This window comes from Hoplias malabaricus, chromosome 9, assembly GCF_029633855.1.
Source record: "Hoplias malabaricus isolate fHopMal1 chromosome 9, fHopMal1.hap1, whole genome shotgun sequence".
Lineage (NCBI taxonomy): Eukaryota > Metazoa > Chordata > Actinopteri > Characiformes > Erythrinidae > Hoplias > Hoplias malabaricus.
In genome coordinates this window covers 38,494,108-38,511,229 of record NC_089808.1, presented here as the reverse complement: position 1 = coordinate 38,511,229, position 17,122 = coordinate 38,494,108, and the positions used below count along the sequence as shown (strand labels likewise).

At 51.4% G+C, this 17,122-nt stretch overlaps 1 protein-coding gene across 2 annotated transcripts; it reads right to left on the bottom strand.

The window, feature by feature from the left end:
• Window positions 1–9,313: 9,313 nt before the first annotated feature.
• Window positions 9,314–12,775, bottom strand: mycb (MYC proto-oncogene, bHLH transcription factor b). Of its 2 annotated transcripts, XM_066682085.1 has the most exons (3): window positions 12,618–12,775; window positions 11,267–11,978; window positions 9,316–10,152 (listed from the first exon to the last, which is right to left on the bottom strand). In XM_066682085.1, the coding sequence occupies exons 2-3, from the start codon at window positions 11,967–11,969 to the stop codon at window positions 9,662–9,664; spliced, it is 1,194 nt and encodes a 397-aa protein (XP_066538182.1). In that variant the 5' UTR covers window positions 11,970–11,978; window positions 12,618–12,775; the 3' UTR covers window positions 9,316–9,661. The 2 variants fall into 2 exon arrangements, with proteins under 2 accessions (XP_066538183.1, XP_066538182.1); XM_066682086.1 differs by lacking the exon at window positions 12,618–12,775 and having other exon boundaries at window positions 9,314–10,152.
• Between the last annotated feature and the right edge of the window lie 4,347 nt (window positions 12,776–17,122).

Genomic DNA, 17,122 nt, shown 5'->3' with positions numbered 1-17,122 from the left:
ATATACACATACACATACACACACACACCTGTGGCAGGAGGAGGAGCCCTGAAGAGAAAGAGCTTTTCCAGTCAAAGACGCAGCTCTAACGGTTTCCTCCCCGTCCCGAGTCGCTCTGACGAGACCGTAATCCCGCGTCTTTAGCCGGCTTCCAAAGCCGCCTCGGTGTCCCACTTTCTGCCGAGTAAAACCGGCCGTTTCTCCATATTCTCCGTTAGCCTCGGAGGCTAAATCTCGCCCTCGCGCTCCCCTCCATGTGCTCGAGCTCCGCACGCGCATCCCGTCCCCGCGGTGACGTCACGAGACCGCGGCTCAGCACCTTGTCGCCGGCGGGAGGAGAGAGCCCCCAGCCATAACATTAAAAACACCCCCGTGTTTCTGCCCTCGCAACCCACGTGACCACACAGGTGCACCCTGTAGTTCTACACTTCCAGACTGTAGTCCATCTGTTGCTCTGCATACATTCTTCAATGGTCAAGACCACCGCAGTATCGCTAACGGTTTTTTTTGTTTGGGTGATAGATCAGACTTTCTCTAGCGATTGGATCAGACACATCAGTTGCTGCTGGAATTGTTTTATACGCTGTGTCCACTCACAGGATATACTACAAACTGCCTTCACATCACCTCTGAATGAGTCTGATTCTGTAAGCTGATCCAGCACAGGAAATTTAACCCGAAACCACTCGGAATTAATTTGTTTACATCTTTAACCATTTAGTTAACCAGGGGATTTCAAGAATTAGTAGAATCCCCTTCTACAGACAAGGATAATGTGAGGAAAGGAACTAATATAATCAATGAAATTTAGGAATCAAATAATAATTTTAAAAGAGCAAAGTGAAAAATTGATTTTTAAAAAACCAGAGTAATTTGCTGGTTTTTGTCTCAAGCACAGTGCAACAGGTAGAGTATCTGTCGCACAGCTTCAGGATCTAGAGATGGGTTCACTTCCCAACTCGCGTCATTCTAAAAGGAGTGTGGTGTGTTCTCCCTGTGTCTGCGTGGGTGTCCTCCAGGTGACTGTCTGTGAGGAGTGCGGTGTGTTCTCCCTGTGTTTGCGTGGGTTTCCTCCGGGTGACTGTCTGTGAGGAGTGCGGTGTGTTCTCCCTGTGTCTGCGCGGGTTTCCTCCGGGTGTCTGTCTGTGAGGAGTGCGGTGTGTTCTCCCTGTGTCTGCGCGGGTTTCCTCCGGGTGTCTGTCTGTGAGGAGTGCGGTGTGTTCTCCCTGTGTCTGCGCGGGTTTCCTCCGGGTGTCTGTCTGTGAGGAGTGCGGTGTGTTCTCCCTGTGTCTGCGCGGGTTTCCTCCGGGTGTCTGTCTGTGAGGAGTGCGGTGTGTTCTCCCTGTGTCTGCGCGGGTTTCCTCCGGGTGTCTGTCTGTGAGGAGTGCGGTGTGTTCTCCCTGTGTCTGCGCGGGTTTCCTCCGGGTGACTCTCTGTGAGGAGTGCGGTGTGTTCTCCCTGTGTCTGCGCGGGTTTCCTCCGGGTGTCTGTCTGTGAGGAGTGCGGTGTGTTCTCCCTGTGTCTGCGCGGGTTTCCTCCGGGTGACTGTCTGTGAAGAGTGCGGTGTGTTCTCCCTGTGTCTGCGCGGGTTTCCTCCGGGTGACTGTCTGTGAGGAGTGCGGTGTGTTCTCCCTGTGTCTGCGCGTGTTTCCTCCGGGTGACTGTCTGTGAGGAGTGCGGTGTGTTCTCCCTGTGTCTGCGCGGGTTTCCTCCGGGTGACTGTCTGTGAGGAGTGTGTTGTGTTCTCCCTGTGTCTGCGCGTGTTTCCTCCGGGTGACTGTCTGTGAGGAGTGCGGTGTGTTCTCCCTGTGTCTGCGCGGGTTTCCTCCGGGTGACTGTCTGTGAGGAGTGCGGTGTGTTCTCCCTGTGTCTGCGTGGGTTTCCTCCGGGTGACTGTCTGTGAGGAGTGCGGTGTGTTCTCCCTGTGTCTGCGCGGGTTTCCTCCGGGTGACTGTCTGTGAGGAGTGCGGTGTGTTCTCCCTTTGTCTGCGTGGGTTTCCTCCGGGTGACTGTCTGTGAGGAGTGCGGTGTGTTCTCCCTGTGTCTGCGCGGGTTTCCTCCGGGTGACTGTCTGTGAGGAGTGCGGTGTGTTCTCCCTGTGTCTGCGTGGGTTTCCTCCGGGTGTCTGTCTGTGAGGAGTGCGGTGTGTTCTCCCTGTGTCTGCGTGGGTTTCCTCCGGGTGTCTGTCTGTGAGGAGTGTGGTGTGTTCTCTCTGTGTCTGTGTGGGTTTCCTCCGGGTGACTGTCTGTGAGGAGTGTGGTGTGTTCTCTCTGTGTCTGCGCGGGTTTCCTCCGGGTGACTGTCTTTGAGGAGTGTGTTGTGTTCTCCCTGTGTCTGCGCGGGTTTCCTCCGGGTGACTGTCTGTGAGGAGTGCGGTGTGTTCTCCCTGTGTCTGCGCGGGTTTCCTCCGGGTGACTGTCTGTGAGGAGTGCGGTGTGTTCTCCCTGTGTCTGCGCGGGTTTCCTCCGGGTGACTGTCTGTGAGGAGTGCGGTGTGTTCTCCCTGTGTCTGTGCGGGTTTCCTCCGGGTGACTGTCTGTGAGGAGTGCGGTGTGTTCTCCCTGTGTCTGCGCGGGTTTCCTCCGGGTGACTGTCTGTGAGGAGTGCGGTGTGTTCTCCCTGTGTCTGCGCGGGTTTCCTCCGGGTGTCTGTCTGTGAGGAGTGCGGTGTGTTCTCCCTGTGTCTGCGCGGGTTTCCTCCGGGTGTCTGTCTGTGAGGAGTGCGGTGTGTTCTCCCTGTGTCTGCGCGGGTTTCCTCCGGGTGTCTGTCTGTGAGGAGTGCGGTGTGTTCTCCCTGTGTCTGCGCGGGTTTCCTCCGGGTGTCTGTCTGTGAGGAGTGCGGTGTGTTCTCCCTGTGTCTGCGCGGGTTTCCTCCGGGTGTCTGTCTGTGAGGAGTGCGGTGTGTTCTCCCTGTGTCTGCGCGGGTTTCCTCCGGGTGTCTGTCTGTGAGGAGTGCGGTGTGTTCTCCCTGTGTCTGCGCGGGTTTCCTCCGGGTGTCTGTCTGTGAGGAGTGCGGTGTGTTCTCCCTGTGTCTGCGCGGGTTTCCTCCGGGTGTCTGTCTGTGAGGAGTGCGGTGTGTTCTCCCTGTGTCTGCGCGGGTTTCCTCCGGGTGTCTGTCTGTGAGGAGTGCGGTGTGTTCTCCCTGTGTCTGCGCGGGTTTCCTCCGGGTGACTGTCTGTGAGGAGTGCGGTGTGTTCTCCCTGTGTCTGCGCGGGTTTCCTCCGGGTGACTGTCTGTGAGGAGTGCGGTGTGTTCTCCCTGTGTCTGCGCGGGTTTCCTCCGGGTGACTGTCTTTGAGGAGTGCGGTGTGTTCTCCCTGTGTCTGCGCGGGTTTCCTCCGGGTGACTGTCTGTGAGGAGTGCGGTGTGTTCTCCCTGTGTCTGCGCGGGTTTCCTCCGGGTGACTGTCTGTGAGGAGTGCGGTGTGTTCTCCCTGTGTCTGCGCGGGTTTCCTCCGGGTGACTGTCTGTGAGGAGTGCGGTGTGTTCTCCCTGTGTCTGCGCGGGTTTCCTCCGGGTGTCTGTCTGTGAGGAGTGCGGTGTGTTCTCCCTGTGTCTGCGCGGGTTTCCTCCGGGTGACTGTCTTTGAGGAGTGCGGTGTGTTCTCCCTGTGTCTGCGCGGGTTTCCTCCGGGTGTCTGTCTGTGAGGAGTGCGGTGTGTTCTCCCTGTGTCTGCGCGGGTTTCCTCCGGGTGTCTGTCTGTGAGGAGTGCGGTGTGTTCTCCCTGTGTCTGCGCGGGTTTCCTCCGGGTGTCTGTCTGTGAGGAGTGCGGTGTGTTCTCCCTGTGTCTGCGCGGGTTTCCTCCGGGTGTCTGTCTGTGAGGAGTGCGGTGTGTTCTCCCTGTGTCTGCGCGGGTTTCCTCCGGGTGTCTGTCTGTGAGGAGTGCGGTGTGTTCTCCCTGTGTCTGCGCGGGTTTCCTCCGGGTGTCTGTCTGTGAGGAGTGCGGTGTGTTCTCCCTGTGTCTGCGCGGGTTTCCTCCGGGTGTCTGTCTGTGAGGAGTGCGGTGTGTTCTCCCTGTGTCTGCGCGGGTTTCCTCCGGGTGACTGTCTGTGAGGAGTGCGGTGTGTTCTCCCTGTGTCTGCGCGGGTTTCCTCCGGGTGACTGTCTGTGAGGAGTGCGGTGTGTTCTCCCTGTGTCTGCGCGGGTTTCCTCCGGGTGACTGTCTTTGAGGAGTGCGGTGTGTTCTCCCTGTGTCTGCGCGGGTTTCCTCCGGGTGACTGTCTGTGAGGAGTGCGGTGTGTTCTCCCTGTGTCTGCGCGGGTTTCCTCCGGGTGACTGTCTGTGAGGAGTGCGGTGTGTTCTCCCTGTGTCTGCGCGGGTTTCCTCCGGGTGACTGTCTGTGAGGAGTGCGGTGTGTTCTCCCTGTGTCTGCGCGGGTTTCCTCCGGGTGACTGTCTGTGAGGAGTGCGGTGTGTTCTCCCTTTGTCTGCGTGGGTTTCCTCCGGGTGACTGTCTGTGAGGAGTGCGGTGTGTTCTCCCTGTGTCTGCGTGGGTTTCCTCCGGGTGACTGTCTGTGAGGAGTGCGGTGTGTTCTCCCTGTGTCTGCGTGGGTTTCCTCCGGGTGTCTGTCTGTGAGGAGTGTGGTGTGTTCTCTCTGTGTCTGTGTGGGTTTCCTCCGGGTGACTGTCTGTGAGGAGTGTGGTGTGTTCTCTCTGTGTCTGCGCGGGTTTCCTCCGGGTGACTGTCTTTGAGGAGTGTGTTGTGTTCTCCCTGTGTCTGCGCGGGTTTCCTCCGGGTGACTGTCTGTGAGGAGTGCGGTGTGTTCTCCCTGTGTCTGCGCGGATTCCTCCGGGTGACTGTCTGTGAGGAGTGCGGTGTGTTCTCCCTGTGTCTGCGCGGGTTTCCTCCGGGTGACTGTCTGTGAGGAGTGCGGTGTGTTCTCCCTGTGTCTGCGCGGGTTTCCTCCGGGTGACTGTCTGTGAGGAGTGCGGTGTGTTCTCCCTGTGTCTGCGCGGGTTTCCTCCGGGTGACTGTCTGTGAGGAGTGTGGTGTGTTCTCTCTGTGTCTGTGTGGGTTTCCTCCAGGTGACTGTCTGTGAGGAGTGTGGTGTGTTCTCTCTGTGTCTGCGCGGGTTTCCTCCGGGTGACTGTCTTTGAGGAGTGTGTTGTGTTCTCCCTGTGTCTGCGCGGGTTTCCTCCGGGTGACTGTCTGTGAGGAGTGCGGTGTGTTCTCCCTGTGTCTGCGCGGGTTTCCTCCGGGTGACTGTCTGTGAGGAGTGCGGTGTGTTCTCCCTGTGTCTGCGCGGGTTTCCTCCGGGTGACTGTCTGTGAGGAGTGCGGTGTGTTCTCCCTGTGTCTGCGCGGGTTTCCTCCGGGTGACTGTCTGTGAGGAGTGCGGTGTGTTCTCCCTGTGTCTGCGCGGGTTTCCTCCGGGTGACTGTCTGTGAGGAGTGCGGTGTGTTCTCCCTGTGTCTGCGCGGGTTTCCTCCGGGTGTCTGTCTGTGAGGAGTGCGGTGTGTTCTCCCTGTGTCTGCGCGGGTTTCCTCCGGGTGACTGTCTGTGAGGAGTGCGGTGTGTTCTCCCTGTGTCTGCGCGGGTTTCCTCCGGGTGACTGTCTTTGAGGAGTGCGGTGTGTTCTCCCTGTGTCTGCGCGGGTTTCCTCCGGGTGACTGTCTGTGAGGAGTGCGGTGTGTTCTCCCTGTGTCTGCGCGGGTTTCCTCCGGGTGACTGTCTGTGAGGAGTGCGGTGTGTTCTCCCTGTGTCTGCGCGGGTTTCCTCCGGGTGACTGTCTGTGAGGAGTGCGGTGTGTTCTCCCTGTGTCTGCGCGGGTTTCCTCCGGGTGTCTGTCTGTGAGGAGTGCGGTGTGTTCTCCCTGTGTCTGCGCGGGTTTCCTCCGGGTGTCTGTCTGTGAGGAGTGCGGTGTGTTCTCCCTGTGTCTGCGTGGGTTTCCTCCGGGTGTCTGTCTGTGAGGAGTGCGGTGTGTTCTCCCTGTGTCTGCGCGGGTTTCCTCCGGGTGTCTGTCTGTGAGGAGTGCGGTGTGTTCTCCCTGTGTCTGCGCGGGTTTCCTCCGGGTGTCTGTCTGTGAGGAGTGCGGTGTGTTCTCCCTGTGTCTGCGCGGGTTTCCTCCGGGTGTCTGTCTGTGAGGAGTGCGGTGTGTTCTCCCTGTGTCTGCGCGGGTTTCCTCCGGGTGTCTGTCTGTGAGGAGTGCGGTGTGTTCTCCCTGTGTCTGCGTGGGTTTCCTCCGGGTGACTGTCTGTGAGGAGTGCGGTGTGTTCTCCCTGTGTCTGCGCGGGTTTCCTCCGGGTGACTGTCTGTGAGGAGTGCGGTGTGTTCTCCCTGTGTCTGCGCGGGTTTCCTCCGGGTGACTGTCTGTGAGGAGTGCGGTGTGTTCTCCCTGTGTCTGCGCGGGTTTCCTCCGGGTGACTGTCTGTGAGGAGTGCGGTGTGTTCTCCCTGTGTCTGCGCGGGTTTCCTCCGGGTGACTGTCTGTGAGGAGTGTGTTGTGTTCTCCCTGTGTCTGCGCGGGTTTCCTCCGGGTGACTGTCTGTGAGGAGTGCGGTGTGTTCTCCCTGTATCTGCGCGGGTTTCCTCCAGGTGACTGTCTTTGAGGAGTGTGTTGTGTTCTCCCTGTGTCTGCGCGTGTTTCCTCCGGGTGACTGTCTGTGAGGAGTGCGGTGTGTTCTCCCTGTGTCTGCGCGGGTTTCCTCCAGGTGACTGTCTTTGAGGAGTGTGTTGTGTTCTCCCTGTGTCTGCGCGGGTTTCCTCCGGGTGACTGTCTTTGAGGAGTGCGTTGTGTTCTCCCTGTGTCTGCGCGGGTTTCCTCCGGGTGACTGTCTTTGAGGAGTGCGGTGTGTTCTCCCTGTGTCTGCGCGGGTTTCCTCCGGGTGACTGTCTGTGAGGAGTGCGGTGTGTTCTCCGTGTCTGAGTGGGTTTCCTCCGGATGACTGTCTGTGAAGAGTGTGGTGTGTTCTCCCTGTGTCTGTGTGGGTTTCCTCCGGGAGACTGTCTGTGAAGAGTGTGGTGTGTTCTCCCTGTGTCTGCGTGGGTTTCCTTCGGGCGCTCAGGTTCCCTCCAGTAGTCCAAAAACACATGCTGGTAGGTGGATTAGCTTTTCAATAATTTCCACAGGTGTGTGTGTGTTTGTGTGTGTGTGTGAGAGAGAGAGCTATACACCATGACCTCAAACAGGATGAAGCAATTACAGAAAATGAAAATGAATGAACGTATGATGGAGATAAACTGACATCAGTGCTCTCTGTGATGATAGTGAGGTTTGTTGCAGAAACTGGGTCTTTCTGTGAGTCCTGTGTGTACTGTTCTGTCAGAATCCATTATGAAGGGCAAGAAACACCTGTGTATACATTCATTTTATAAAACAGAGCGTTAGAATATTGTAGGTTATCTTTACGATGAATGAAGGCCTAGATTAGCAGGTTTCGGTTTCAGGGGTTTTGTGATTGAAGGCTATTTTTAAACACCTCTCTGTACTCACTGACTTTAAAACACACCGGAGCCGTCGAGTAAACCCTGCACAACAGCTAATAACTATCCAGGTCATAAACCTTTCAGAAACCGTTACATAAATGACCAGGGGAGCGTTTATTAACACACTGCTGAATAGACTTTAAAGGGCTCGTTTAAGGACATTGACTGTCTGTGCTGGAGTGATGCTCTTATGTAATAGATGTATTGTATTGGTTTCTGTGTGAGAGGCACAGGGTTAAAGCTGCATGCTCAATATTTACACAGCAGTGTGTCCCTTCATGAAAATATCACTCTGTAATGACTTTAAAATTGAGCTGAATTTAAAATCTGGACCGAAGTGGTTCTTTAATGTTTCATATCCTCGCTGCAGCTGCAAGGATCGGGCGAGTAATGCAAATCTGATGCAAATCTCATCAGATGCACTGGCATCCGAAATTTTTTACCATGCGTGTGAGTACCGCCAGTCTTCCTGCTCGTCCACAGCAGCCGTGAAGGGAAAAGGAATTAAATCCTGCCTCTGCACATCTCTGCGGCTGTTTGATTTGCTTCAGCAAACATTCAGCTTACGTTACAAACATCTCCCCATTTCCCAAATGCCATTGCCGTTACTGCAGCGCTGTCGTCCTGGAAATCAAGGCTAATGCAGCACACACCTGGCACAAAGCCACTGTAATCATCCAGAACACACCCTCCCACCCAAAACTGCAGTATATAACAGAACTGATTAAAACCAGAGGCTATTAAACCAGATACAGTCAGAAGGTGCATATAGTTCCAGGAATTCCAGGATTTCCACACACACACACACACACATTTCACACTCTGTGACTCACCATAACATTTCCTCCTCAATGAAAAGCTGGGGCCTTAAATACAGTTATATTCACGACTGTCACTTTCTCTTGTGCTTTCTCTGAAATGTTCATTCATAATTGAGCCTCTGGGTTCAGCTCTGATATCAAGAAAATTTGAGGATTTAGGAATAATTAGAATTGATTAATAATGAATCAATCCAATAAAGTTGTGCTATATATAGTAACAGAAGCCAGTGCAAAGTCAGTCCTATGAGCTGTCACTCATCATTCATAAACCTGCTTCAGGAAAAGACCATAAAGAGGAAGCTCTGTACTGAAAAGAGAAAGTACATTCAGTGAGATAACAGTAGATTTGGTCAGATGTGAGATGATTATCTGGAACTGTGTTCTCTTGTACTGTGCACGTTCTTTTAAATTTCTGCCAAATACGTGACGCCCATCTCTTTATTTCAGGACTGCATCCAAGTCCCAGCTCTGGGTCTGAAGTCACTAAAGTGTGTGTGTAAACAGAGTGCATCGGAGGTGGGGAAAGAAACTATTTCCTTCATCACACAAAGCATAACCACAACCAAATCCTGGTTTGATCTCTTTATAGTGACTTCTGCCCACTTCAAAAAACATATGGGTGTGATCACATCACTCTGCCTCTTTATATTCGCTAATGTTTCACTTTCTACTTTTTGTTTCTGAGTAGAAACTGTTCTCACTGCATAAGTGTGTGGATGGAAAACCTATGATGTCAGATTGACTGTTAACAATAAGAACGAGAGCTGCATAATGCAACCAGCCTGAGGTCTTCGCACACTCTAATAAACTGAACTTTAAAATCCAGCTGGAGATACGTCCAAGAAAACAAGGTACATGACGTGAATACCAATCTTCTGACCCATTTAAACCCACTGACTGAGAGAGTGTAAGCCCCCCCCCCCCAAGTGATATCACAGCCGTCTGGACAACAATCAAAGAGAAACTGCACAGTGTGTGTAAGATGCCTGAGCAAAGCCCAGTCAGAGATAAACAGGTGGAATTGGGATTAAAAACTAAGCAAGTCATTATTTTGTCAAACACAATTTATAAAGAATGTATTTATGATTCAAATCAATACAGTATCTTCAATACATCTGAGCAAATATGTACAAAATATACAAAAAAAAAAAAAAACAACAAAACATTAAGTTAAGACCAACAGTGAACAGACTGCCGACCGTTTTGTTACTAAAAATAAAATTAAATACAAATAAATCTATAGCATCAGCCGCTTCAAAACATGAGGCAGCTGTAATGGTATAAATCAAAGTCAAATTGCAACAGTGATGCGGTGCTGGCCACGACAGGGTCCATGAGTTCTCGGTGCATCCACTGCTAAGAACCTTTCCCGAAAAAGGCTTAAATAACCCAACGAGTCCTTGTCCACAGAACAGAGTGGCTCAGGAGTGGCTCAGCTGTTCCAGTCTCTGTTTTAAGTGTTCACACCTCCTCCTGAGCTGCTCTTTGACCGAGAGGAGCCGTCGCTCCTCGGCCTGTACGCTGGAGATGAACTCCGTGGCCTTTTTCAGAATGACCACCTTGGCGGCTCTCTCGTTGTTCGCCACGTCCGGGATCTCGTCCCGAAGAGCGAAGAAGCTCAGCTTGAGCTCGTTCCTCCTCTGGCGCTCCAGCACGTTGTGAGTCCTCCTCTTGTCGTTGTCCTCAGAGTCGGACGCTTTGTGGCTGTGGGAGTGTCTGAGCGCCCTGCCGCTCTCGAACCGCGGCCTCTTCACAGCCGGCTGCTCGCTGACCCGGCTCGGCTGCGCCGCGTAGTTGTGCTGCTGGATGTTGACGTGACATCGCTTCAAAACCACGGGGTCAGACTTCCTCACAGATTTCCTTTTCTCCACCGTCACCACATCGATCTCCTCCTCGTCTTCGTCTTCCTCGTCTGCAGAGAGAAAAACAACAGCTGTCAGATTTGAAGACACGTGTGCTCTCAGTCGACCACACCCACTTCCGTAAACACAGCTTTGGAGCCCCATTTAACTCAGCCTCTATTTTTGTCCTGCGAAGGTCTACAGATGCCATTTCCACCTTTTCAGACCAGAATTTCTTTGCATTTTACTCCGCTTACCCTCTAAAGTTTGTATTCGCTCCACTCTGAGTATTTAATACTTGCCTCCAAGCCTTTAAAACCCTCACCAAAAGCAGCCTTGAAGCTCTATTCAATTACAATACTCTCCCCCAAGCCATTATACGCTTATCAACACCTCTCAAAATACACTTCCCATTTCTGACCCTTCTAATTTGGCCTTTCCCTGCTTCTAAACACTCAATAACTTGACGAGAGGACAGCCCACCTTTCCTAAAGCGGCCACTAGAACCCAAGCCATGTCCTCTACCCTCTCATGACTCTCAATGTGGGTCATAAAATAATGACCTTTACTCCTTAATGTGATATCTTGTGTCTAATATAAAGCCTTTTGGGGTTTGCTCTTCGGCTGCACAAATCCCATAACTTTAACGTCTTTGTAGAAGGCTTATTTTTCTTTACTCGCCCGCCCTTCGTGTTTAGAGGATTAGAGGGCAATGTTTAAACTTCGAAAAGCAAACTGACTTCACAGCACTAATGGCCAAACCCTAAAATAGCAGCCTACTAGCATTATCTCTGTGTCCTCGAAAAGCAAACAGCGGGTTTAAGACCATTAAAACCTCGACTACGGGCATTAAGCCAAAACATGACTAAATGTTGAAGTTGTAGTGTAATATTTGAGCGCTAAAACTATAATTTAGGAGGATTACGGGGTTTAAAACACATTCCTCACCTTTATAGGCTCAGAAACGACAGTTATATATAGAGCGTACATTTGAACTGCCACTTTCTAACGGTCAAACTCAGCCTGATATCGTTAGCGGTAGCTAACTACCGCTCTCTCTCCTCAAAAAGTGTCCTCAAAATGCGCACAAAAACCAGTGTGTAAGTATAAACACAGTATTAAAATAATTATAATAGTCCCCCAAACCCAACAGTGGCTCAAGTCGTTTAGCTTAGCCGAACTCACCGCTGCTGCTATCGCTGCTGCTGCCGCTGCTGTGGGGCGGAGTGTCCGGAGCGTCCGGAGCTGCTAGCGCCGAAGAGGGCGACGAGTCAACGGGTTTCAGGCAGTCCGTCAGCGTGTACGGAAACACCACACACGGGTCTATACAGTCCGAGGCGGCAGCTTGGATGTCATGTAGGTCCCCGAGAGTCTCCGTGTTCGGTCTCCGCAGGCTGCGGTCCGCCCCCGGAGCCTCTCTACGGGCCGCCTGCAACGAGGCGAGCCGCTGGGACACCGCCTTCTCCAGTTTGGCGGCCGCGGAGAAGCCGCTCCACATGCAGTCGTGGATGATGATGGACTTGAGAAAAGACTGGCCCGGGTCCGCGTCCGCGTCGCAGATGAAGCTGTGGTTCACCGCGTCGTCCCCGAGGAACTCGGTCACCATCTCCAGCTGCTCAGCGGTGGATGGGAACGGGAAGGGGGACGGGGACAGCGCGGAAAACGGGGCCGAGGGCGGGGAAGAGCCACCGCTGAGGGACGGGCGCCGGCTCGGGGAGAGCGGCGGCGTGGGGAGCAGCTCGAACTTCTTCCAGATGTCCTCACTCGGGGCCGGGGGCTGCCCTTGGCTGTAGAAGTCCTCATCGTTGTCACAGTAGAAGTACGGCTGGTACGAGTCGTAGTCATAGTCGTAGTTCTTACTACTCGCCATGACTGAGCTCAGCGGCATGATGACTGCCTGCGGAGACAATACAAGTGATTAAAACCACATACCAGCCCTCCAGCGTACTCTATCTCTCTCTCACGCCCACTCAGTCCCTCTCGAACTCATTCACATTAGTAATGGTGGTGTGAAAGTGGGAACAACTCCTGGTAACGTTAGTACAGTCACCCATATCACTTCACATGAAACCACTGGTGTCAGCATGCTGTAAACATAATGTGGAATAGTTTAGACACAATCCAGTGTTTAACCAGCTTTAAGTCTTTGATAAGTGTAGTACGTTAATAAGTACACAACGAACCAAAGGGACTCAGTTTAGAGCCCAAATCTAAGCCGAAAAGAGCTTCCAATGACACCGCTGCTGCTATATTCTACAAACACCGATGAATGAACTTCTACACGCAGTGCACTTGACATTCAGGCAAAAAGTGACTCGGTTCGAGGAAACCGACACCAAGACTCTACATTTAATGAAGAATACACCCTTCAATTTGTAAACAGACCCAACCCGAATGACATTAACCGAACCCGAACCGACAGCAAACTTCAAACAGCGACCAACGCTCAGCCAAACCCTCCTCCAACACCAGAGTGAAGGGAGCTGAGACTTTTAGTGGAGACTCGGAGCCGGTTTAAAGGGTTTAAAGCACTCACCGTAGCAGTGAGAATCCCAAGCGCACGTTAATTAGTGCAACTGGCGCTGTTGAGTGAAAGTAATCCGAGTGTAGGAGTTCAAGACACCGGCTTTTTCTGGATGACAGTGTCCGTCCCGCAGCTCCTGAGCACCGGTCGCTGAGATTTCATTTACTGCAAGATTTTCCAGCAGCGCATTTTAATACTACGGATTTTCAGGGAGTACTTTACCTACTCGTTGTATCCCTCCGCCACTCACTGCGTCGTTTCCCGCCAAACTGTCGTGGCGTAGTAAAGTAAACGGAGCTACGCTGCGGTCTCTTCGCGGTCCTAAAGACGTGGGGAGACACGAAAACATACACGCGACCTTTTCCGTGATTTTTTAAAACGGTTTAGGTGTGATAACACGGCTTGATATTAGGGACTATTTCGTCTCACGGCTGTGATAAAAGAGTGAGGGCGGGGCCAAGTCAGTGACAGCGTTACTATCACAACCACCCACAGCAACAACAGAGAGGGGAGATATCGGTGTTCACAAACACACGGCTCTAATACACGTAACATAACTTTAATACCATATTAAACCCTTCACAGCACACTGTAACTGTCCAACTCCATATAAACTACATGTATAACTCGGTGACGAGGCTATAGCGGTTATCGCCAACGCTCACAGCAGTAACAGAGCCGAGGATACCGTCAACAACAGGAATGTGAACTATTCTGTCTCACAGCTTCTGCAAAACTCAATTATTCCGGCCAGACATTCTTACAAATTTCACGATAGCCATTCTACTATCTATATCTGTTAGCATAGAAACAGTAGAGGCTCTTATAAAGCTCGTACTCTAGCTATCGTTGTGATAAGTGTATTGTAGGCGTTAGCAGTGACATCTATTTATTATTTTATTTATTTTTGTATTTATTTCTGGCTTATTTTGCTGTTGTTTGTTAATTTGCTTATGGTGAAAACAACAGATAATAATAACAATGCAGTAAACATTGCAGTAATCACCACAGTGTCCTAATCCTGATTAATTTAAACTTTGTCCCTAAAATGTACTGATATGACATGATAATCACAGAAGAGCAGAAGGTGTCAGCAGTGTTCCTCTGTCTCAGCATTGTGCCGAAGGGCAGGGGGTGAGGAGCTGTTTAAAAAGTGGTTCGTGTCGCCCTCTAGTGCGAACAGTGTGTAACATCAGGGATAGTCATTACAGCAGTGTGGCGTGAGCAGTCAGTCTGTAGGGGGAGAGTTAAAGGACCTGGAGGTCTAAAGGTTGTGAGGTCAATGCAAGGCACTTTAAAACAAAGACCACCAAAAACACATGGATTTAACACTCAGCGTGATATTTTAAAGCTTTATAGATAAGTACAGATGGTCAATAATTGTGTTGTAGGCATTAGTCCCTGGATCCTATCAGCACCAGGCTACAATGAGTCATTTCACACTATTCCCCTCTAATTACTTCTATATCATGTTGTTTACATCTACACAGTTGAATTTTGTGGCAATGTTTAAACATCTGTGCCATTCTCACTTTAAATGACGGGGGCAGAAGGTGAATGAATGAATGAATGAATGAATGATATTCTCCTTTGTTGTATCCAATATACTGATAAATATATTATCTGATAAAACTAGTAGATACAACATCTTGCACAGGCATTATGTTAGAATTCACTATATTAATAATATTATGCATTGTGAGTGAATGTGTGAGTGTGTGTCGCCTGTTAAGGACTGGCGCCCCCTCCAGGGTGTGTTTCTGCCTTGTGCCCAGTGATTCCGGGTTGGCCCCGGACCAACAGCGACCCTGAACTTTTTTAATTCTTATATTAGAATTTATGTCATCATTTACTGTCCATATTTGAATGAACCATCCAGTGTTGACCAGAGGAGAATCGGTTCCTCTTTTGGATGTCAGTTCCTCTCTGTGGTTCGTTCTTTGTCCTCTGTATGGTTGATTATCAGGGCTTCAGAGTTAGATCCCTTTAAAGCTGCTTTCTAATGAAGTTTGTTGTAGGAAAACAAACAAACAAACAAATAAATAAACAAATAGGGACAGAAATGACAATACAATATTCATTCATTCATTCATTCATTGTCTGTAAGTGTTTATCCAGTTCAGGGTCATGGTGGGTCTGGAGGCTACCCGGAATCACAGGTTGCAAGGCTGAAACACATCCTGGAGGGGGCGCCAGTCCTTCACAGGGCAACACACACACACACACACACACACACACACACACATTCACTCACACACTCACACCTACGGACACTTTTTTGAGTCGCCAATCCACCTAACAATGTGTGTTGTTGGACTGTGGGAGGAAACCAGAGCATCCGGAGGAAACCCACGCAGACACAAAAAGAACACACCACACTCCTCACAGACAGTCCCCCAGAGGAAACCCATGCAGACACAGAGAGAACACACCACACTCCTCACAGACAGTCACCCGGAGGAAACCCACGCAGACACAGAGAGAACACACCACACTCCTCACAGACAGTCACCCGGAGGAAACCCACGCAGACACAGGGAGAACACACCACACTCCTCACAGACAGTCACCCGGAGGAAACCCACGCAGACACAGGGAGAACACACCACACTCCTCACAGACAGTCACCAGGAGGAAACCCACGCAGACACAGAGAGAACACACCACACTCCTCACAGACAGTCACCCGGAGGAAACCCACGCAGACACAGGGAGAACACACCACACTCCTCACAGACAGTCACCCGGAGGAAACCCACGCAGACACAGGGAGAACACACCACACTCCTCACAGACAGTCACCCGGAGGAAACCCACGCAGACACAGGGAGAACACACCACACTCCTCACAGACAGTCACCCGGAGGAAACCCACGCAGACACAGAGAGAACACACCACACTCCTCACAGACAGTCACCCACAACCTCCAGGCCCCCGGAGCTGTGTGACTGCGACACTACCTGCTGCACCATGGTGCCGCCCATTCATTATCTGTAACCGCTTATCCACTTCAGGGTCACGGTGGGTCCGGAGGCTACCCGGAATCACAGGGGCGCAAGGCAGGAACACACCCTGGAGGGGGCGCCAGTCCTTCACAGGGTGACACATGGACATACGGACAGTTTTGAGTCATCAGTCCACCTACCAGGCTCCTGTTTGTACCTTTAGTGACAATAATGTACCTGTACCATACTGTCTCTCTGAGGGTGTGTAAATACAGCTATTACACAATAACCCAGAAATGATATGTGTTTATCTCATGTGTCTCAGGTTTAGTCCCCAGTACCTTCTCTATAGAAGGGGTTAACATTGATCAAACTGTTGTATGGCTGCAATCATCGCATGCAGTTTGTTTTTCCCACATGTACAGGGTAGATGTGATTCAGTATTTAGGTCGTCATCCACCTACATTCAGAGTTGAAAGATGCTGATTGGCTTTTACTAGATTTAACTGGCTCAAATTCGTCTGACTTGAAGCCTCGTCTTCTGCTTAAAACGGAATTCGATACCTCACAGGATTACTTTCCTTCCCGGAAGCATACGGAGAAATGTGGGTCATGTTTTTCCTCTCTGTAATGATGAGTAGTGAAAACATGAACGAGAGTCTACCTTCTCTAAAGTCTGTCTTTAAATCCCAAAATAACTGACATGGGTATTGTGTATTGGAGGTTGTCCTGTGTCCTGGTGTAGACACGTTCACAGACTGTATTTTAAAACATTAAAGCAACATTAGGTAGTATTTGTACCTGAAATCTACAGCTTCAAAATCATTGCAATGCTTCACTGACATGGGATAGGGAGAATAGAGCCTCTGTCGATGCTACTCTGGGCCCACCACTGCAGAAATTGCACTATGTAATATTTGGAGGTGGGCAGGAAACCTCCCCCTCCCCCCATCCTTTGATTTCAGGACAGTGTTGAGAGTAGGGGGAGGGTGGCACGGTGGCGCAGCAGGTAGTGTCGCAGTCACACAGCTCCTGGGGCCTGGAGGTTGTGGGTTCGATTCCCGCTCCGGGTGACTGTCTGTGAGGAGTGTGGTGTGTTCTCCCTGTGTCTGCGTGGGTTTCCTCCGGGTGACTGTCTGTGAGAAAAGTGTGGTGTGTTCTCTCTGTGTCTGCGTGGGTTTCCTCCGGGTGACTGTCTGTGAGGAGTGTGGTGTGTTCTCTCTGTGTCTGCGTGGGTTTCCTCCGGGTGCTCCGGTTTCCTCCCACAGTCCAAAAACACACGTTGGTAGGTGAATTGGCGACTCAAAAGTGTCCGTAGGTGTGAGTGAATGTGTGTGTGTGTCTGTGTTGCTCTGTGAAGGACTGGCACCCCAAGGTGTATTCCAAGGTGTATTCCCGCCTTGCACCTAATGATTTGGATAAGCGGTTACAGATAATGAATGAATGAATGAACAGTAAGGGGAACAGCCCAGGAGGAAAAACACCAACCTGCTCACCCTTCACTCAACCAATCAGGGCATATATCAGTACACATAACTGAACCAGGCGCTTACTGCTCTCCTCCAAGTGTG

Coding starts and splice junctions, on each gene's coding strand:
- mycb (XM_066682085.1), bottom strand. CDS start 11,969: ATGCCGCTGAGCTCAGTCATGGCGAGTAGTAAGAACTACGACTATGAC. Junction 10,153..11,266: donor CAGCAGCGATAGCAGCAGCG/GTGAGTTCGGCT, acceptor TTCTCTCTGCAG/ACGAGGAAGACGAAGACGAG.